The following is a 22389-nucleotide window of genomic DNA, read 5'->3' on the forward strand; positions in this document are numbered from 1 at the left end:
AGGCGGCCCGGGTTTCTTCCCCACGGCAATCTGAAGGAAGCCTGCTGAGCCCGAGTGTCTGCCTCTCCCGGCAGCTCGGACACTGATTAGCCGCCGACGTCGCCGAGGGCAGCCCGGCTTCCCGTGCCTTCCGCGACAGGTGCGTGGGGCCCCACATGGACCTCCCGCGCTGCTGCAGCCTGTGGCGGCCGAGGTGTCCGGATCGCAGACGCCGGGAGCGGAAAGGCGGGCCGGTCCCCTAGTCTCTGCGTCTGCGCTGCCCCGGCGGGGAGCCGAGTTATTGTCACACCCGTCACCCGGAGCTCTCGGTGACCCGCATCCTCCCGCTCCCGGGACTTCCCGCGGTTTTCTTGTGAGGCTGGGCGTCCCGCACGCCTGGTGATGGCTCCGTCCCGCTCGCAGGATGGAGCTGGAGGGGGCGTGAGGCTGGCGAGCCGAGGCTTGTTGATGTGCCGCCGGAGCAGGCTTGGAGTCCTAGTTTGTGATCTTTAGTACCAAGTGACTTGGTCTTTCTGAATAGATTCTGCTCATTTATAAAAAGGGGCAGAGTAGCAACAACTTACCCCATGAGGTTGCGGAAAGGATCAAAGGAAGCAACTCTTAAACTTCTATATTTGCAAATTCAAGTCGGTCTGCGCTGCTTCGGTCGCTGGGTTTCCCAGTCCACTAAACATTTAGTAAGAAATAGTAATACATAAATTGGATATAGAAAACGTACAGTATTGTTGTATTTGGGTGTGAGAAGCATTCAGTACTAGGTGCTGCTTCAGACTGGCCAACAGCTTCTTCAAAACCAAAACAAACTATTTTGCTCCAAGGTTGTTGCGTCATTGAGGACTTATTTCGTTTAATTATTAACGCTGAAATGTCATTGTTACTTTTTATTGGCTATGTAAGAACTGAGTTGAAGTTCAGATACTTAGAATGCTCATTTAATTTTCAAAGGAAATGTTTATTCCCTCATTATTAACAAATTCAAAGACACTGAGTTTAGAAGTTAGGAAGGAAAGAGTACTGCAATTGCAGACGCATCAGTCTAGATGTGTATTATACCTGGACATGGTGGCACACACCTTAATTTTAGATTTGGGAGGCAGAGGCAGAGGCAGGCAGATCTCTGAGTTCAAGGCCAGCTTGGTCTGTAAAGCCAGTCAGGGTTACACAGTAGAAACTGCTTCAAAGTAAGTAATAGATAAATGAATGTGTATTACAGCATTATTGGAGTGAGTGACTAGACTTAGAATATGGTACAGTATTGAACAGTAGTCATCAAAAGAGTGGAAGATTTTAGCCAAAAGTAGAAGAGCATTTTTACATTAAAAAAAAAGACAACAAATTCCTTGAAATGTAATGCATGTCAAAACCTGGAGGTAGAAGCTTGAAATCGCAAAGTTTTTTTTTTTCTTTTTATTGTTAAATGACACATGGGTGTTGGTTAAAGGCTAATAAGCCACAAAGCTTGACCTATCTCATGAAAGTTGTGTTCCTCCTCCACTCGAACAGCCATGTTCATGCATCCTCCCCATGGGATCAGGTAATAAGAATATTTTAAAATTCTTTAAGAAGTAAATGGGAACTAATAATTTTATATATTTCTGGGGTACAGGGCAGCATTTCAGTGCATGTATACAGCATGCATTCGTGATCACGTTCGAGGAACTGATAGACCTCTAACCTCGGATATATCATTTCTTTGTGTTGGGAACAATCAAAATGTTCTATTAGCTGTTTTTGGATACTCATTTTGTGAATCACAGTTTTTCTACTAGGCTTTAAAAATTAACTCTACCAAGCCAGGCATTCGTGGCGCACGTCTTTATTCCCAGCACTTGGGAGACAAAGGCAGGAGGATCTCTGTGAGTTCGAGGCTAGCCTGAGAGAGTACCAGGATAGGCTCCAAAGCTACACAGAGAAACCCTGTCTTGAAAAATAAAACAAAACAACAAATTAACTCTTCCTTTTGACTGTATCCCATACCCATTAAATCATAGATCGTTCCTCCCCTGCACTCCTCTTGAGCTATGGTAGCCCACTTTTTTTTTTTTTTTTTTTTTTTTTTTTGCTAATGCTTTGTTTTTTCCAGACAGAGTTTCTCTGTGTATCTTTGGCTGTCCTGGAACTCACTCTGTGGACCAGGCTAACCTCAACTCACAGAGATCCTCCCACCTCTATAATCCCTGAGTTCTGGGATTAAAGGTGTGTGCTACCACCTCTTGGTACACTATTCTTTGTCTTTGAGAGTAACTTCCTGTGTGGAGAGCATGAGCTGGTAACACCAAAAGTTAGGGTGAGACTTCCCACCTCAGTCTGAAAAACATAGTCTGAAAAAACATCCTCAAAGACATTCAGAGGTTTGCCTCTTAGGTGGCTCTTAATTCATACTCTTGAAGTCAAGAGTAACTACAACTGTAATGTTGACTATTTTTCATATGCCTGCTGGTATTTGCATTATCTCCTGAGGAATGACTATTCAAATCACTTGCCCTCTTTTTAGTGGGATTATTTGGGCTTTTCTTGTTGAACCTTTTGAGTGCTTACGATAGTCTAGAAATAATGTGCTGTTGGAAGAATAGTTTGCAAGTGTTTTTCCCATTGTCAGTTTTTTGCTTTTGATGTTCGCGCTTTGGGGGCATAGTTTTTCCCTATATTTTCTTCTAGTAGTTTTAAAGTGTAAAGTCTAACATTGCTGCCCTTGTTGAAAATAAATTGATTGTATGTGCTTTATTTTTATGTTTCTCTTTGGTTCCATTGGTCTGCATATCTGTTTTTATGTCAGTTTCATGTTGTTTTGGTTACTGTAGTGCACATTGAAGGCAGATGTGGTATTGACTACAGCATTATCCCCATTCCTCAGATTGCTTTGGGGATTCAAGTCTTTTGTGTTGCTTTATGAGTTTGGGAGTTGTTCTAGTTCTGTGAATACATTTTTCTATTTCTGTGAAGAATGTCTTTTTTTTAATTGTTTTTGGTATTTTTTATTGGAATTTCTTTTAATCTCAGTATCATTTTTAATAGTATGCACACCTTAACCAGTATTAATTTCCCCAAAGCATGAACATGCAATGTTTCCAATTTTTGTGTCTTTTCAATTTTTTTCATCCCTGTTTTTGTTTTTAAATTAATTAATTAATTTAGTTAGTTCATGGAAATGTAAAGTTAAGGTATAATGACTTTTATTTAATAATATGTTTCACTTGCTTACTGTATTTTCAGAGTATATGTATTGAAGCCAGAGACAAGATATTTGTGCAATTTCTGGTAAGTCAAGTAATTGTTTTAGAGAATGACTTCATACAGTACTTTTGTAGCTATGCTTTTAGTCATTTATAGAAATTTTAGTGACTATAAGATAAGTAGTATGGAACTTTAATGTCAAAAGAGCTCTTATGTAAACCTGTTTCTCTATAAAAGAAAATATAGTCTATGTCATCATTTCCCAACGCTTTGGATAACTTTGCTGATGTTGTCCTTTTGAAGGACACAGTTCATCTCAGTGTAAAGAGTAAAATGTTCAGCATGATCCACAGAAGAAATGAGTTAGATTAACAGTTTGAGCTGTAATTTTATTCTGCATCCGCTTTTCCCTCTCAGTGACAGCTTGCAAATTATTTTACAAGCTAAACCTAACACTTCATAACTTTGTAGTTAAGCATTAAAAAAATCTACTCATCTTTTATGTAGACTAAAATATTTAACTGTGTAGTTGGGAAGAGATTAACTGGATTATTCTTCCCTCCTAGGGTTGAAATTCAAACATATGGCAATGAAGAAAGAGACAGAATTTGGAATTCTCATCTAAAGAGAATGCTAGACAACAACCAAACCTGTGCCGTGGGACCGGACTCTGTGCCCTACATGACTTGTGTGGTTCACCTGCTTGAAGAATGGTTGGGTGTGGAGCAATTGGAGGACTATTTGAATTTTGCAAGCCATCTCTTGTGGGTTTTTACCCCACTGATACTTTTAATCCTCCCCTACTTTACTATCTTTCTTCTCTACCTTACTATTATTTTCCTCCATATCTACAAGAGGAAGAATGTGTTAAAAGAAGCCTACTCTCATAATTTATGGGACGGTGCGAGGAAAACAGTGGCAACTCTGTGGGATGGACATGCAGCGGTTTGGCATGGTAAGCAGGGATGCTGTGGTCTTTGTTTCCATGGTGTGGAGCACTGACATATTTCTGTTTATTGATTGGGAAGTTACTGAAAAATAGAATGGAAGGGAAAATTCCTTTTTAAGTCTGCTTACATGTATTTTATATGTATGTATATATATATGTATATATATATATATCTTTAATTGATTTTTTTCCTAAGCACCTTTATTTCTGTTTAAGAATTCATGTAAAAATTCTGTTTTAATTACTATAAATTGAAATATGAGAATTGCTGTAAAACATCTATAAAAATTACTTAAAACTATTAAAACTTCTTGTTTTCTTACCACGCAAAGTAGTGCTTTTACTGCGGCATTTTCATATGTATCTGCCATTAGACTTTGTCCATAGTCACAGCTGGTCTTGTCCCTCTCCCACCTCTTTTAATGGTCCCTCTGCTTTCATTTCATCTATGTTCCGCTATTGTCTTTTGTTCCCTCCTTCCTTTTCCCTTCAGAAGTCTACCTCTCCTCGTAGTTCTTTCTCTATTTCATAGAAACTGCTTTTCCTTGTTGTTTTTAAATATTTATTTTTATTGTGTGTGTATGCATATATGGGTGAGTGTGCTGTGGAGGCTGGAGGAGGCTGTCAGATCCCATGGAGCTGAGTTACAGGCTGCTGTGGGCCACCTAAATTAGTGCTGGAAACTGAACTCTGGTCCTCTGTGTCTTTGCAGCCACACCTGGTTTTGTTATTTGAGATTTGGTGCGAGAGAGGGTGGGTCCTGCTGGTAGTCTTGCCAGCTTGGGATTTGCAGTCCTGCTTTGGCTTCCTGAATACTCCTGGGGTTATATAGCTAGTACCATCAGGTTTGGCTAGAATTTTTTTGTTTGTTTGCTTTGTTTTACTTCTTAGAGGCAGAGTTTCTATGTAGTCCTGGCTGTCTTGGAACTCTCTATGTAGAACAGGCTGATTTTGAACTCATAGAGATCAGCTTGCCTCTGCCTCACAAGTGCTGGGATTAAAGGCATGTGCCATTATTACTGTGTTCAGAGTAAATTTGATTCTACCAATGTGACATTTTAAGAGTGAAATATTATAACAATAGTAAACATTAAATAGAAGTTGTATATTGATGTTTACCTATTGGTTGTTTGACTCACCTAGGAAGTTGGTGTAATAGTAAACATTAAATAGAAGTTGTATTGTGATGTTTACCTATTTGTTGTTTAACTCACCTAGGAACTTGGTGTATCTTTCTAGGTAAGTGAGATGGCAATGCGTTTCTCTCTAGGAATTTACTCTTAATTTATGACTTGAGAAGCTGTGATGCTGTACACTTAATGACCAGAGGTTCAGTCTGAAAATTCTGATTGTCTGCTTTTCAAGAATTTGATGATTTTCTTGACCAATTTTTATTTGATTTTTCAACCAGTCCCTTATTTGTAGATAACATGCTTTGGACTGTGTCAAAATGCCAAGGGTTTGATCCATATGTGCCTCAATACATTTCGTTTCTATAACAGAATACCTGAAATTGGGTAATTTGTAAATGGCTTAATTCTGAAAGCCTAAGAGGGTAGACAGATACTTCCATGGCTCCCGGTGAAAGTCTCATGCAGCTTCGTGCAAGCAGCAAGAAAGAAATCATAAAGGGTAACCTTACTTATAAGAGTCTGCTGTTTAAAAAATAATTACTGACATATTATTATACAAGTTGGGATTCACTGAAATGTTTCCACATGTGCTCACATTGTGCATTAATGTCCATCTACTCTTTATTTCACTCCTGCTCCTCCAGTTTCTACTGGCCATGCTCTATTCTAGACTTCTGTATGTCTTCATTTAACCAATGGTTCAGCATTGGAGTACTTGTTACTCTTGCAGAGGACCCAGAGTGGGTTCCTGGCACCCACGTGGTGACTTGCACCATTCCTAACTCCAGTGTTAGGGAATCCAATGCCCTCTTTTGACTCCTTGGACTTCAGGCACACATGTGGTATACAAACAACCACATAGGCAAAACATTCATATACATAAAATAAATAAATCTAAAGTTTTACAGAAAGATGAAGGAAGAGAGCTCTTTCTTGATCTTTAGACCTTTTACATTTGTTTGGTGTGCTGTTGATTCTTTGGACCTCATATATTCCTAATGTCAGGCTTGTCTAGTGTGCTGCTGGTGAATGTTTTCTCATTTTGTAAGATTTCTCTGAACACTGTTGTTTCCTTTGCTCTGAAGAAGCTTCTTTCTTAGCTTGTAGTCACATAGCCTACTTCACTTATGGTCCTGTCTTAAAAATTTCAAACTAAATTAGTTAAAGTAATTTAGTTCCCAGAGTAAAACTTGCTTATGGGAGACTGCTTTGATCTATTCATGAGGGTGCTGCCCCAACACCTAACAACCTCCCAGTAGATCCCATTTCTTATAACTGCTGCATTGAACAATTCAGCCTCACAAGTGTTTTGGTGAGGGTGAAACCACATTTGAGGCAAAACATGGTGTAACAAGGATTTCTTTCTTTCTTTTTTTTTTTTTTCAGATAGGTTTCTCTTTGGAGCCTGTCTTGGAACTATTGCTCTGTAGACCAGGCTGGCTGTGAACTCAGAGATCTGCCTTCCTCTGCCTTCTGAGTGCTAGATTAAAGTCGTGCACCACTACTGCCTGCCGTGGACAAAGGATTTTTATAGCTTATTGTTGAGACTCAAAGTGATTTCAGAGCAGAGTTTTGTTTTTTTTTTGTTTTTGTTTTTAAACAGGGTTTCTCTTTGTATTGCTAAGTGTCCTGGAACTTGGTATGTAGACCAAACTGGCCTTGAACTCACAGAGATCCTCCTGACCAGACAGACTTTGAAATAGACACTTGGTGATACACATCACTGATGTAGGCTGTCATTAGGAAATCTCACCATCATATGCCTCTTAGGTTAATGTTTTGATGTAACACTACATTCATACTAAATATCTATAAATCCTCTAATCCTCCTTTTTGAGTGCTTATCATTCTAAACACTGTTAAATACTTTTATCCACTTCAACTTCTTTAAACCTTATATCATGAGGCAGGGTGGTGGTGGCGCACGCCTTTAATCCCAGTACTTGGGAGGCAGAGGCAGGCGGCTCTCTGTGAGTTCGAGGCCAGCCTGGTCTACAGAGAGTTCAAGGATAGGCTCCAAAGCTATGCAGAGAAACCCTGTCTCAAAAAACAATAAAAGAAAAAACCCTTTATCATGATAGATAAAGTTTATATATTATCTCCATTTTACTCCTCAGGAAACAGAGCTTCAGAAAACTTATTTCTGAAGTACACTAGGAAGCAGAGTGAGGATACAGTCTTTGACAAAGGGTTCTAGACCCCAAACAGTATATCAGTCCTTCACTAGGGATTCAGGGCCAGAAGTTGTGGTATTGAGGTTTGCACACAGAAATCATGCTTTTGATGCTGTGAATTCTTACTGTTTACTGTTAAATCTCTTCTGGCCAGTACAGATCTCTGGCACGGTCAGTGTTTTACACAAAACAGTAAGTTAGCATGCATGTGCCTGTCACAGACTTGCAACTTGTTGATATTTAAAACAGTGACATTTATTGACATCATTTACGATACTTGTTAGGAATTTACATCTTCCTCCAATTTTATATATCAAGTTTTATTTGAAGATATATATTTTAAGCAATTTGGGCTTACATATGAGTAGATAAGACAATATAGGTAAATTGAAGTACTATTTTACACTGGGATTGCAAGGCAGTTTTAGATGTGTAGTTAAGGGTCAGAGAACAGAAAATATTCAGCACTTAGCTCACTTTAATGCTTTATCATGATGAAACATTTTATCTGGGTAAGTGATAACTTTTTAAAAAGTTGATCTTGTCACATAAATAAAAGTTATTTGTGTCTACATTTGGATTTTGTTTTACTCAAATCAGTTTTAATGTGTGCTTTTTAAACTTCAGAAACATAAAAGAAATAACATGATCATTGTAAAAATATAATAAAGCCGGGCATTGGTGGCACATGCTTTTAATCTCAGCCCTTGGAAGGCAGAGGCAGGAGGATCTCTATGAGTTCAAGGCCAGCTTGGTCTACAGAGTGAGTTCCAGGACAGGCTCTAAAACAATACAGAGATACACTCTCTCGAAAAACCAAATTTAACATGCAAATTAACTTTGTTAAAATTCTATTTATCATTTGTATATGTGTGGCTAAATAGGTACGTACCTTTCATGCCATTAATCCTCATAAATATGACTTTTAATAATTTAGTAATTTATTTAGTTGCTTGTTACTGAGTAGGTTTTTGTTTATGTTTTTACTACTTAAAAATATCTTTATGCCAGAAAGTATTCAGTACTTTATATTTTGAAGTTAAAATTTACCTCAGATTGTATATACTCTGATATTTCAGAGCATTCTGTGATTCCCTGTCCAATACAATGAAACACTGATTTGAAGCTTTTTAAATAACTCATTTTAGTTTGGTTGCTAGAGTAGGTGCATTCACACTAGGCGGTGAATCATTTGTGGGTGAGAGTGTGCAAGGCCATGAGTGTGGGGAAGCTAAGTCAGGTTTCCAGGGATCCCTGGTGGCTGTCCTCAGCTGCTGAGGCAGCACTAGCCCAGGGCCTGTTTCTCTGCATTTGGTTCTAACCTCTCTCTCGTACCAGTCCATGCTTGTGGGCATTCTGTCCTTGTTTCATTCAGGCCCATGCGTGTATGGGTGCTGTCTGACCCATCACCATGGCTGCACTCCTTGCTGCTAAGTATTGTCTGTACAGCTCTGCTCTGCTTTGACTGTGTTCTGGACTCCCTTGCTGGTGGATCCTGTGACCTTCCTGGACTCCCGACACACGCTCTGTCACCCCTCTACTCAAGGGACTTGCTTATTCTGTCACATTTTAAGACTATAGAACCAAATTATTCTATGTCTGAAAAGAAAGGGAAGCGGGGAGAGCTATCTCAAGGGAATCCAGAAGGCCAAGACAGGTTTTAAGTTACTGCATTAAATATCAGCAACTTGTCTTTCAAACAGGTTATGAAGTTCATGGGATGGAAAAGATACCGGAAGGACCAGCACTTATAATATTTTATCATGGAGCTATTCCCATAGACTTTTACTACTTCATGGCTAAAATTTTCATCCACAAAGGCAGAACTTGCCGAGTAGTAGCTGACCACTTTGTCTTTAAAATCCCAGGTAAAATTTAACTGTGTGTAGTGATGAAACTATGTGGTAGTCTGTCTTTAGTATTGTTATAAAGTGTTTTGCCTCTTTAAGATAACAAATTTGAAAAAATAATTATTCAGTTTAATATGTCTTGGAAAAAAAAAAGTAAAAAATGTCACCTACTTTTTTCTCTGTTGCTTAAACTGACCCTGAATGGGTAATCCTCCTGCCTTAGCTTCTCAAGAGTCCTGGATTTCTAGGTGTGACCACCACTGCTGGCTCTAATTCCCTCCCTTCCCTCCCTCTTTCCCCTTCCCTCCCGCTGATTCCAGTTATTCTGTTCCTCCTCCTCTTTTGGCTGAGCTAGGGATTTATCCCTAGGGATGAGAAGATGCTAGGGAAATGCTCTACTACTGAACTACAGCACCCTCCCCCCACCCCAGTCCTGTTTGTTTTTCTTTATTAACAGAACTTTAGTCAGTATTTTCTAAGTTAAAAAAACAAATCTTTTAAAAATTTAGACAGGATGCTGCTGGCTACCCAGACTGGCTTTCAGCTTGTGGTCTTAAGTAATCTTTCTGCCTCCGCTTACTGGGTAGGTGGATTACAGACACATATGCCCATATAGCAGGCTTAATTCTTGAACTTTGTTTGGTTTTTGTGATGCTGCAGATGGAATACTAGGCATGTGCTCTGACCTTGAACTAGATCCCTAACCCAAATCTTGAACTTTCAAGTAGAAATAAAAGATGGATACATAATTTTGTATACAAGGTCGTTAAAATTTTATATTTTTGCAAGATGATGTTTTCTCTTGTTTAATGCTGTTAAAGTTTAATAGTAGATCAGAATTAGGAAAAAATGTACAGGATCTTTTTGTCCTCACTATCCTAAAGAGTATGCTTATACATTACATCTCTTCCAGTGTATAAGCTGCCTCGTAGACTCAAGCCCTTGAGATTGAGGACTACATTTTAAATCTGTTCATAACAGCTTTATAGCTTTTTAAAGTGTAGTCAAATTGTTTAAGGTAAAATAGTTAAAGATGATCATTGAATGAAATTACTGAGGATAAATCTTTTCTTTTACCACTAAATCATTAGAAACAAGCCAGGAGAGTTGATAGTATGTTGTCTGCAGTAATAAAAGCAGAGCTGCCCAGCAAGCAGACTCACACCCAGCAGCAAGTTAAGGACCAGTCTACTCATGTGCCTTCCATACATATGGTCAGTGCTTTAGTGTGTGTTAGAACACCTTTTATACTTTGTGTATATGTTAAACCACATGTAAGGCTTTCCTTTGAAAAGAATGTGACGACTTGGTATAGGTTGGGAACAGAGGATGTTACAACGTCATCATAACTAGTTATTTTGATTTTTGAGTGACAGATCTTCACACATTTACAACGTTGTGGATTTTATGCCCCTAAGATTTAATGTAAGCTTTGCTATCTTACAGTGCCTCAGTGTTAATATGTGGCTCAAGTGTTTACTTCACTGTTGGCTCTCTTATGGAGCATGGGTTTGCTTTTAGCTTTTCCTTTTCATAAATAAGAAAACTGACCATTTTTAGGTTTTTCAAAACAGTTTTTCTTCTATGCTCAAACCAACTTTGGACATTGATTTACCTTTAGTCATTTATTATTTTATGAAGTTATAAAATACTTCTTAGTTCAAGAGAGAAATTCTGTATTTTACCTTGTAATTTGCCTCCCTCTCATTTACTCTGAGAGTGCACCTAATTAGGTCAGTGAGGTTTTGGTGCAGGGTTAGCACTTTTTCAATCTTGCTGACATTTATAATGTTGTTTCAGCTCTTAAGGCAATGAGAAGCTATGTTAGTCTGCTGCCCAGGTCCACAGACCATCCATGGTCTCAGTCTCAAGCTGGAAAATACATGTACAGTGGCAATCACATTAAAGTATTTCTTTATTGACAGGCTGTCTTTCATGAAGGAATAGTCATAGTTTGAAAAGCTATATAATGTTAAGGTTTGGAATTAGCTATTCTTGAATGCCCTACCTCAGTTGATTAAAACTCTCAACAATATTTACTATTGTTGTAAAAATTTAATTGCAGCATTAATACATCTCTTATTTCAATAGGTTTGATTATAGTCTTAGCTAATTTTGGTATGGCTGAACATAGTGGGATTTATTTTCAGGTGGTCTCTTTGTTCAGGGTTAGTGGGAGACTAGGTTTTTGGTTGCCGATGACACATCATATCTGATTGTTTTAACAGTACTTGAGAATATATTTGGCATGAAACTCAGTGGAAGGCACTTAGGACTGACTGGACATAGTGCAGCCTCGGTTGTATGACTTTAAATATGCTATTTAACTTTTTTTTTTTTGAGACAGGTTTCTCTGTAACTCTGGATGTCCTGGAACTCACTCTGTAGACCAGGCTGACCTCAAACTCACAGAGATCCACCTGCATCTGCCTCCAAAGTGCTGGGATTAAAGGTGGAGTGTTGGGATTAAAGATGTGCACCACCACTGCCCAGTTGCTACTTTAAAAAAAGCCCAAGTTTTCTCATCTGTAAAATGGGGTGAAGACTCTATTTTCATGATAGTTTTAACTAAGAGTTTGAAAATGTAAAGTAGCCATAGTAAGGAGGCGATCAGCCAGGAAGTAATTAAGTAATCAATAGTAGGTGATCAGAATGAATGAAACTGAACTTGTACCTTAAGAGCTATTGACTTAAGAAAGTTTATAAAAGTATGGGTAGTAAATGGCATAGATCATGATGAGTTTTGCTCTTTAAGAATTGAACACAGTAAAGATGTATCTTGTGATTATGTTTTTTACAGGGTTCAGTTTATTACTAGATGTATTTTGTGCTCTTCATGGACCAAGAGAAAAATGTGTTGACATCCTGAGGAGTGGCCATTTGTTAGCTATCTCACCAGGTGGAGTCCGAGAAGCCTTACTTAGTGATGAAACCTACAACATCATATGGGGTAATCGTAAAGGCTTTGCTCAGGTTGCAATTGATGCAAAAGTGGTAAGTCATAGCAAAGTAATTCTTGAAGCAAAGCTTAGTTGAATTTCAAAGAAATGCTTAAGACGTGAGCCAAAATATATGAAGCCAGATTCTTTTATTGTAATAGAAGTTACTATACCTAAGGATTTATAAGGACTATTCCTTAAGCCATCTTACAAAACAAACTGCTGACCTGGAAATTTGGCAAGTATCCAACACAGTTTTATTTTTCAGTTATAAATTCCACTTTCTTTATTAGATTTGTAATTCTGTACAGTCCTATCATTCTTTCAGTTCTTTTTTTTTAATGATACAGTCAACTCATTCTGTGTCTTTTAAACCTTTGGTAATTTGATACAAATGGGTTGGTTTGTTTCATGGATGAATTTGGTTTAATAGTTCTTTTATGTACAATCAGTTTTTATAACAATATAAGTAGTATGTGATAAATGTCATTTTTCATCAAATTTTATAACATAATTATAAGAAATGGACCGTGGTATAATTTAGATATTTCTAAAATACTTTTCAAATGACTTCATCAGTAAAATTAAAAATACTTGGGAGATTCTGTAATTATTGTATTTCCCAGACTGAATAGTATGAATGTGCTTTTGATGTTTTCTTTTGCCTTCGGAAAATATTTCTTTGTTTTTTGTTCTCCATAGCTTAAGAAACTTTATCCTAAGGAATACTTATTGTCAGAATGGGACATTGCTGTCCTTTGCTGGACTCTTGGTTTTTTCTCCAATCTGGGAGGTTGAGTCAGCTGCAATAACTTAGAATTTCAGGTTGCTGTCCTTAGGGAGATCAGCCTGCATCTTTTGTCTAACTGTGCGTCATGTAAATGTAGACTGTTGGTTAAAAAAGGAAGAACTGTGATTCATTTTAATCAAAGAATACTGTCTGAAGGGGAATGGTTATTGTTACATTTGAATTACAAAGTTTACAGCAAGACAAAACACTCCAAAGAGCTCAGTAGCTCTTTTCTCTCCTGTACCTACTATACACCTACTTTTGTGTGACTTTTAGAAGGTTTTGCTATAGTGCTTTACTATGGGTTCCTTGTTTAAATGAATCTACTTCCTAACTTTTAAAATATGTGTTTAAGCAAAACAGTCCTACAGTAGACTGGTACCTTCCTTGAGTAACTTTAAATTTTATATTCAAATCCTTAGTGCAGTGATTTACTTTGAGTAGGGTTTAAGTATTTGTTGAACTAGCTTTTTTGTCTTTAAACACAGATTACTTAACTCAGAAAGCCCTTTTTAATTTATTTATGCATTAGCTGTGCTAGTAATGAAGAAAATTGGCTAATACCACATTTTACCCATTTTCTAAAGTTTTACAAGCACAGATGTGGAAACCAGAATCATAGACTGTGAGGATATGGAATACAGAAGGTTGCTTGCAACCGTGTGAAACTAAGAATAAGCAATGAATATTTTAAAGCAAGAACAAAATTCTAATCTAAAACAAAACATTGACCTGTTTTACATTTATATTTTGAAAGATTTTTAAATAAATTTCAGATAAAGATAACAAAAATAGTTTTGAGTCTTATATAAATTTATCATGGAATTCTAATACTTTATTCTTATGTTGATAGTTTTAAGGAAGATATTGCTTAGGGAACCTGGAAGAGAAAAATGGCAAGAACTTTCTCAGATTCTTGAATTTCTTGGTAACTTTTATGATATTTCAATTAAGATTTTTAAAATAAAATTCCAAATATTTGAGAAATAGCCTTCTATAAATTTAAAATAAATACAAAGTTTTAATGCTGTGAATTTACCAATAGCGCTATAAGTCTGATAAATAGCTTACAGCATTTTTGAGGTTTGTCCCAGGGCTCTGCACAGTCAGGGAGGGACATGTAATATTCTAATGCAGTGATTCTCAAACTATCCTTTGTCAGGAGTTGCTTAATATCATCAGAAACCACAGATATCTGCATTATGATTAATAACAGTAGCAAAGTTACATTTATGAAGCAGCAACTTAAGTAATTTATAGTTGGGGATCACCATAACATGAGGAACTGTTAAAGGGTCTCAGAATTAGGGAGGCTGAGAACCACTGTGTTAAAGGTCTTAGAGTTAGGGAGGTTGAGAACCACTGTGTTAAATAAAGGGTCTGAGTGTTAGGGAGGTTGAGAACCACTGTGTTAAAGGTCTTAGAGTTAGGGAGGTTGAGAACCTCTGTGTTAAAGGTCTTAGAGTTAGGGAGGTTGAGAACCTCTGTGTTAAAGGTCTTAGAGTTAGGGAGGTTGAGAACCTCTGTGTTAAAGGTCTTAGAGTTAGGGAGGTTGAGAACCTCTGTGTTAAAGGTCTTAGAGTTAGGGAGGTTGAGAACCTCTGTGTTAAAGGGTTGCGGCATTAGGGATGCTGAGAACTACTGGTCTGATGGCATAGATGAGGAGACTCAGGCGCTGAGAGCAAGGGATGGGAGGGTTCTGGTCTCAGCAAGGCATCAGCAGAGCTGAGTTCAGTTGAGGCATCCCAGACTGCATTTCACAGTGAGTGTGGACATTGAGATTGGAGGAGCCTTCTAGAGATGCGAGGAAATCTTTACAGGAAAAACCTTACACAGTTGTAAATGATAACTATCCCATAATAGACCAAACCAAATTTACATAATCTATGAGAAAACACAACTACGAGGTAAGATTAGCTACATTTAAAAAGGGACTGCTGTACCAAGGCTGTAACTGTTGAAAGAATGCTTACTTATCATGTGACAGGCTTTGACTATGATCCCCAACAATGCCCTCCCCAGAATAACTTAAAAAGGAAGCTGGACATGCTGAAAGAAATTAAAAGGGGAATCCAGTTGTAGTTCATAAAATACCAGCAGAAAATATGTAAAGGTCATTTGAATGGGGCACACTTTTTATTTTTATCTTTTTACTCTTCTCTCATATATTACATCCCAACTGCAGTTTCCCCTCCTTCCTACTCCCAGTCCCTCCCCCACCACCTCCCTTCTCCCCCAGATCCACTCCTCTTTCCCCGCCCTCCATCCCCCCCCCAGATCCACTCCTCCTCTGTTTCCCTCCAGAAAGGGCAGTCTGGGACAGACTTTTATATGAACCACATATCTCTTATTTTGTGAATTCCTGTAAGTATTCAGGTAGTTTCAAATTTAGGTTGGGGAAAACTTAGTTCAGTTAATTAAAAATAAATAACAAATGTAAAAGAAAGGAACGTTGTATTTAAACATTATTTGTAGCATTTCACTTTATCCATAAAAACTTTTGAGATAAAGGTAATTATGCTTCTTCCCACTCTTCATATGGAAGAAAGTCAGGCTTAGATTTGATAATCAACTTGTTTAGCGTTTGCTCTATTTTTATTAGCAGAAGTTAGGACTCTGTGGCCATTAGCTTTACATATCTGTACACTTGTGTACATACATAGAGACCCATGTGGGCACAGAAATAGTAAATTCTCAGTTGTTTATGCAGCTGTCTTGTATACAGATATGTACAAGGAAAGCGTTAAATGACTGTACAGTGTGTAATAAGCTAGTGCTGTGTGTTTAAGGATCGAAGCTTGATGCTCTTAACACTGTAGGACAGCCAGCTAAGGCAAGCTCTCTTCTATGATGTGCTTCTACAGTGTTCTTCTCTAGAAGTTTAACTATGTAAGGAATGGTGTTGAACTTGAATCATCCTCATGAAGCGCACTTTAATACAGACTTTTGGGACCATGCCTGTCTGTAGACACAGTCACCAGCTCCAACCAAGGGAGAAAAACTGTCTGTTAATGGAAAGGATTTCTGTTTGGCTTGTGCATTCTGAGTTTTCAATCTGGGACTGTAACTTTTAGAACATTAGTATTTCAGCCATTTCATTTTACAAAACTTGTAATCTTAGATAGTAGTGGATTTTTTTTTACAAAAGGATTCAGTGTACGTTGTCATCTCTATGTAGTGGTTTCATGAATGAATCTCATCATTATACAATTTGACAGCCATGTCTGCTTGTTCTAGTGTTGACATGGCTGCCACCTGTCTCTAACCTCTGTGTTACAGAGAACATTAGGAGAATCATCTTTCTGTATTTACTCATTCCTCCTTTAGTCCATCCATAACTTCCTTTTATCTCATCTATTCCAGGTGCTTTTCTAAGTGCGAGGGATACAGCAGTGAACAAAACATGTATTAGGTGTCCCTGAAATATGTTAGATGTCTTCCCTCTGGTGAGAGGGGACAGCAGGTGATCAGCTAGTTCAATGTGAGGACAAGTTGTGTGAAGTTTATCCTTGTGTTTCCTTCTGCCCAGGAAGTGAGTGAAAAGACTTAGAATATCATTATCTTTATCTAAAACCTTGCTTGTAGAGGTGTATAGTTCTGCAGATAATGTGGAACTTCATGGACACCTGTACACACACATGTTTATCAATTCTAAAATATTTAGTTCAGTGTATTTATTTATATATGAAAATATTTTATTCAATTTTGATATATTTTACTATTTGCAATAACATGACCTTCCCATATTATGATTTTTAATATTATGATATTTTATTATTTTCTGACATTGACCTTATATTTCCATTATTATGTATTACATTGATGTTCATGGACTATCCTATAAACTTGTTATCTGAAATTCTTCAATTTATATACTTCATAAAATTCTTATACGTACTTTTTGTTGGTACTGAATATTTTAGATTTAGTGGGTTCACAAAGATGTGTTACTAATTCCATGAGAACATCTTGCTGAAACCTATCATTTAAACTGATGCAAACTTTCCCTTTGTCTTAGTTACTTTTCTCTTTCAGTGACCAAATGCCACAATGAAGGTAACTTATGTAAGAAAACATTTAATTTGGGGCTTATGATTCTTGAGGGTTACAATCCACGACCATCAATCAGGTCAGGAAGCATGGCAGCAGGCAGGTGGGCCTGGAGAAGGAGCTGAGAATTCATATCTGATCTATAAGCTGGAATCAGAGAGCACACTGACTGGCCTGGACTTTTGAAACCTCAAAGTCCACCCCCAGTGACACACCTTCTCCAACAAGGTCATACCTCCTAATCCTTCCAAAGAAGTTCCATTGAGGAACAAGAATTCAACTATATGAGCCTATGGGAGCCATTCTCCTTACCCACCACACCCTTCAAAGTGTCTTCATCTTGTAACTTTTTAAATGAGCATATTTAGGAATGAGTAAAACTAATTTACCATAGTCATTTTACTTAATGAAATTAGTGAGTATTATAATCCTCTTGAGTTTCAAGGGTTTATATGTAAGGAAAATCAGTAGCTAAAACAATTGCATATTGCACCTAGTGGATAGACTTTTCAATTTATATTTTCATAAGTGATGAAATCAAATTTAGTTTGATACTACCTTAGTTATGCCTTTGGTTTGAAAATCTATTTTTAGGATTTCAAATGTGCCTTCAAAAAAAGTTGCCTTAGTGACTCAATGGAGAACTTAAATGGATTTATTTATTTACTTTTTAATTCAAATTCTTTTCTTTAGCCTATTATTCCTATGTTTACACAAAATATTCGAGAAGGATTTAGATCACTTGGAGGAACAAGTAAGTTCTCATTCGTATGGTTTTTAATTATAGTATAATCTATAAAACAAGCCTTTTGAACACTATTAGGAAAACTTGATTTTTTTTTTCTGTTTTTGAGACAAGGTCTCACTGTGTAGTTCTGAATGTCCTAGAACTCACTGTGTAAACCAGACTGGCTCCAAACTCAGAGATCCTTCTGCCTCTGTCTCCCAAGTACTGGGATTAAAGGCATGCATCACCACACTTGGCAACTTTTGAATTACTAATTTTAGAAGATGAATATTTAGATACTGTTCTTTATAAACTCTGAGTGATAATTGGTTCTAAGTAATGGCAGTTATTATTTTGTGGAAACTGGGGCTGGCCTCAAATTTGTGATTTTCATGCTTCAGCCTCCTGAGTTTTTGGTAAGAGTATTATAACATAATTAGAGATTATTTGAATGGGCTTTTTAAAACTTCAAAGGGAGTCATCTAATATCTTGTGCTAAGCTATGTTGATAATATTTAGAATATATTTATATACTGTCAACTGAAGAAACTAGTTTTTAAATTGGATGACCTACATATTAAACTAAGATTGGCATATAAGGAGATGGGGATGTCATTTGCTTTGGTTTATCCCATTAATTAAAAAATTATAAGCCATAATGTTTATATTGACAAGTTCTTTTATCTGTCTTTAGTTTACTAATTAAAAATTCAGTTTATATATAGATTTGTTCAGTTGTAAGAATAAAAATTAGGATTTTTTTTCTACTTTGAAATGCCTCATTTTGGAATGTTCAGCTTGTTTTTAGCTTGTGGCTTATATATTATGTTCAGTTAAATATATTTTTTGTAACTGTCACTGTTCCTATTCGCATAAAAATCCCTTAGCAAACCTTAAGTTCTATTGTCTTAACTCATTTTTTGTATTTAATTTTAGAAATTATTTCTAATTCTTTGTTAATATTTTAAATAGCAAATCAGAAATTATTACAGAAATTCTGTTTTTTCAATTACAAGTTATTTTCAAAATTCTACTTACTGATTTTCAGTTTTACTTAAATTTAAAGCTCAGTATCTCTAAATTAAGTATTTGTTGTCTTTTATTTATTTATTTATTTTTGAGGCATAGTCTCATTGTTGCAGCGCTGGTTGGCCTGGAACTTGTTATGTGGACTAGTCTGGCCTTCACCTCACAGAAATCCACCTACTTCTGTCCCCATCCCCACCAGTGCTGGAATTATAGGCATACATCATCATACCTAGCTAATTTTAATTTTTTTATACGTTACTTTGTGTGTGACAGTAATTTTTCTGTTTTTATATGTAATCTATTTTCAGTACATAATTAATGTATTTCACGAAACTTACCTTCTTGGATTCCATTGTTGCAGTTTTTGTTTTTAGCCTTCTGCTGTTACTTTTAATACCTCTAAATTTAATCCTGCTGAATTTGAAACATAGTTTTCTCTAGCAGGCCTGTGCGTGGTGCTGGGTGAATTGGGCCTGTGCTCCTTTGTCTTTTGTACTTGTAAATCACTTGCTCTGTGTCCCTGAGCGTTTCAGCTTCCAACTTTGCTGGCACTTACCAGGCTTTGTTCTCCAGTAATAGTCACTGGTTTGTCTTCTGAGATTCTTGTGTTTTTAAAATGTTACTGGGTCTCTTAATGGGTTGATTTAATTTTTCCTTTTATTTTTAAATTTATAGGAAAACTGAGTACAAAGCACAAAAAATTCTTGTCTCTTCAGCAGACTATAAGCTCTATCCTGATGAGCACATTGCAACAGTGTGCTGCATTTGTTACAACGGATGAAAAGCTTCCATTTAGGAAATGCTCTGCTAGTCGTGTTGCTCAGTGGTAGATCGCTTGCTTAGTATGTGTGAGGAACTGGGTTCAGCATCCAGCTTCAGAAGCCTATCGCACGCACGCACGCATGCACGCATGCACGCACACTCACACTCGTATATTAATTGATAAGAATTGCTATTTTTGCCACCTTCCTGCAACTCTTCTGTGGTTAATTAGAAAGCTTACAGTTCTATGCATAGCACATTTGGCTAATAAAATGATTTTTTTCTTACTTTAAAACAGGATTATTTAAGTGGCTTTATGAAAAATTCCGCTATCCGTTTGCTCCAATGTATGGAGGCTTTCCTGTGAAGTTGCGGACCTACTTAGGTGATCCCATTCCATATGACCCAAAGATAACAGCAGAAGAGCTGGCTGAAAAGGTAATTTGTATTTTCTTTCTTAGTCTTAGGACAGAGTTTTGTTTTAAACTATTTGAAATTTCATTGTTTATGTATTATATCCCAGAAATGCTCAAACAGTGATTTTGCCCCATTGGAGACATTTGGCATGGCAGTCACATTTTTACTGACATGAAAGAATATGAATCGGGGATGACTATAGACATTTAGTGTTCAGAAGCCAGGGATAGATTTATAGGCATCTGTAGGAAATCTAAAAATACGTTTCTATATCTAAATTTTTAATAATAAGAATGAGGGTTAAGGAAAAAGGCAGAATTGATGCTAAAGACTTAGAAGTCAGGTTCTGTGCAATAACTGGAAGCCTCAAGATTTTCAAGGCAGAAGTTAGTGGGGATTTGTAAAATGTTGAAGTGACCAGTAATCTAGAAAAGTGATAAAGAGTCATGAGGGTGAGAAAAGACTGCTCTGCTTGGGAGGGATTAAGCTTTGGGAGAGTCTAAAACTGGAAAACAAACTGTCTTGGCTCATGATAGGCAAGTGCTCTGCCACTGAGCTATCTCCCTTGCTGTGTATGTTTTGTTAATATCCTTTGTGTACTGTACCTTTGTGTACCTTTCTGTACTGTACTAGTGGGATTCATTTAAAAGATTTTGAATTGTGATGGAAAATAAGTGAATTTGCTGAGCATGGTGATGCACAATTAGTGTGATATTAATCCTAGCTCTGGGGAAAGGGCTAGTGGTAAGTGGGTCTCTGAGTGAGACTTGGTCTTAATCAAAACAAGATGAAACAAAACAAAACAAAAACAGGTATATTTACAGTTCAGTTCTGTTAAATACATCCATATTTGAAAATTTTTACTATGAAAAAACTGAGTCTATTCCCACTGAACCCCTTCCCATTTCTCCTTCTGCTGAGCCCCTGACAACTTGAAATACTAAAATAGCTAGAAAAAAGCATAGGCAGTGCCCTGTAAGATATGGGTGTGGGAGAGAAGTTCTTTTGCAAGTAGTATAACATGAAAATCCTACAATGATTGATGTGTGTGCACTAAGGCCAAACCAGTAGTGGCTTTTCTTTTGTTTTCTATCTAGACCAAGAATGCTGTTCAAGCCCTGATTGATAAGCATCAAAGGATACCAGGGAACATTAGAAGTGCGCTGCTGGACCGCTTCCATAAAGAGCAGCAGGCTGATTAGCAGGTGGCTTAATGTGTCTGTAGTGACAAACTCACATCTGCAGAACCTTTACATTTTTGTAGGTTGTATAATAGTGCTTCTAAAACATCATGTTAATAGGTGTCTTCCTTAGAACTTGTTTAAGTTTTTATTGTTAATCTTGTCCTGTCAATCAGTTGTGTCAACTTTAATAAGTAACTTACCAATTACCTGACCCAGAAAATGATCATGTTGCATTTACAATCTTTAGTAGTATATGATAAGCATAGAGTCTTAGAGTAAGTTTTTCCTAATATCAGCAGGTTAAGCAGACTTTCCTAAATTATGTCAGTTGTGCTGATATGATCATAAGAGAGTGCATGTATTAAGATGTAGTACTTGCTTAGTTTAGATGAGAGATGCCTTTATCTATCTGCCCTTCATTCCATTCACAACTGCGGGTAAGTTGTGGAATGCTTTTGTACCTCAATGGTTCATTTTAAGCATGATAAAATTGTGGTGACGAACATTATTTTAAGTTACTATGTCTATTGTGATATCTGTAATGTGGGAGAAATAGCTGAATTGATTCCTGAATCCTCTAGGAGTTACATACATGTTTTTGTTCATTGGGTGTTGAAACAACTCCTTCAGGTGTGATGTCTAGTTGCCAAGCACATTGGAAGAGATGTACTGTTTTATAAATCAAGACATTGTTATTTGTAGTATTTATTTACTGAATTGTTTAGTATTTATTTTAAACAAGTATCTAAGTAAACATATAGGATGAGTTGTCAGCATGATGTTTTATGGTGTAAGGATAGAATCATGGTCATTCTCTGCACTTCCCATTAGAAGCTAATTCTAGGCCTAAGAATAATGAACAGGAAAGCTCCGATTTGTTTAATATTGTGGTTTGTTTTGCTGGCCTTTGCAGCCAGTCATGTGGCTTATTATTTCAATCGAATGTACTTGAATGATGGAGCCTCCTGAAAATGTAATAGTATTTGATTTGTCATCTCCTTGAAAATTGATTTTAAAAGTATTCAAACAGCAAAGTATCATAAATCTACTGCAGTATGTCCATTTCCACCTTTGTAGCACTTGGGTTTTATATGGACTTTTTAATTACAAGTGTATATCTATGATATATATATGTATAAAATGTATATAGAAATGATGTGAAAAATAAAGCTAAATTGCAACTCATTCTCTTGTGAAACTGTGTGTGTGAC

At 36.9% G+C, this 22389-nt stretch overlaps 1 protein-coding gene across 3 annotated transcripts; it reads left to right on the plus strand.

Annotated features, from left to right (window-relative positions):
* Tmem68 (transmembrane protein 68) lies at positions 1-22363 on the plus strand. 3 transcript variants are annotated; one of them, XM_013125124.3, is made up of 9 exons: positions 296-677; positions 1504-1534; positions 3214-3258; positions 3741-4129; positions 9134-9298; positions 12081-12274; positions 17753-17813; positions 19876-20015; positions 21092-22363. In XM_013125124.3, the coding sequence occupies exons 2-9, from the start codon at positions 1506-1508 to the stop codon at positions 21194-21196; spliced, it is 1128 nt and encodes a 375-aa protein (XP_012980578.1). In that variant the 5' UTR covers positions 296-677; positions 1504-1505; the 3' UTR covers positions 21197-22363. The 3 variants fall into 3 exon arrangements, with proteins under 3 accessions (XP_012980579.1, XP_012980578.1, XP_005085981.2); XM_013125125.3 differs by lacking the exons at positions 296-677; positions 1504-1534 and adding an exon at positions 1-139; XM_005085924.4 differs by having other exon boundaries at positions 296-1534.
* The last annotated feature ends 26 nt before the right edge of the window (positions 22364-22389 follow it).

This window comes from Mesocricetus auratus, unplaced genomic scaffold, assembly GCF_017639785.1.
Source record: "Mesocricetus auratus isolate SY011 unplaced genomic scaffold, BCM_Maur_2.0 Super-Scaffold_6730, whole genome shotgun sequence".
Lineage (NCBI taxonomy): Eukaryota > Metazoa > Chordata > Mammalia > Rodentia > Cricetidae > Mesocricetus > Mesocricetus auratus.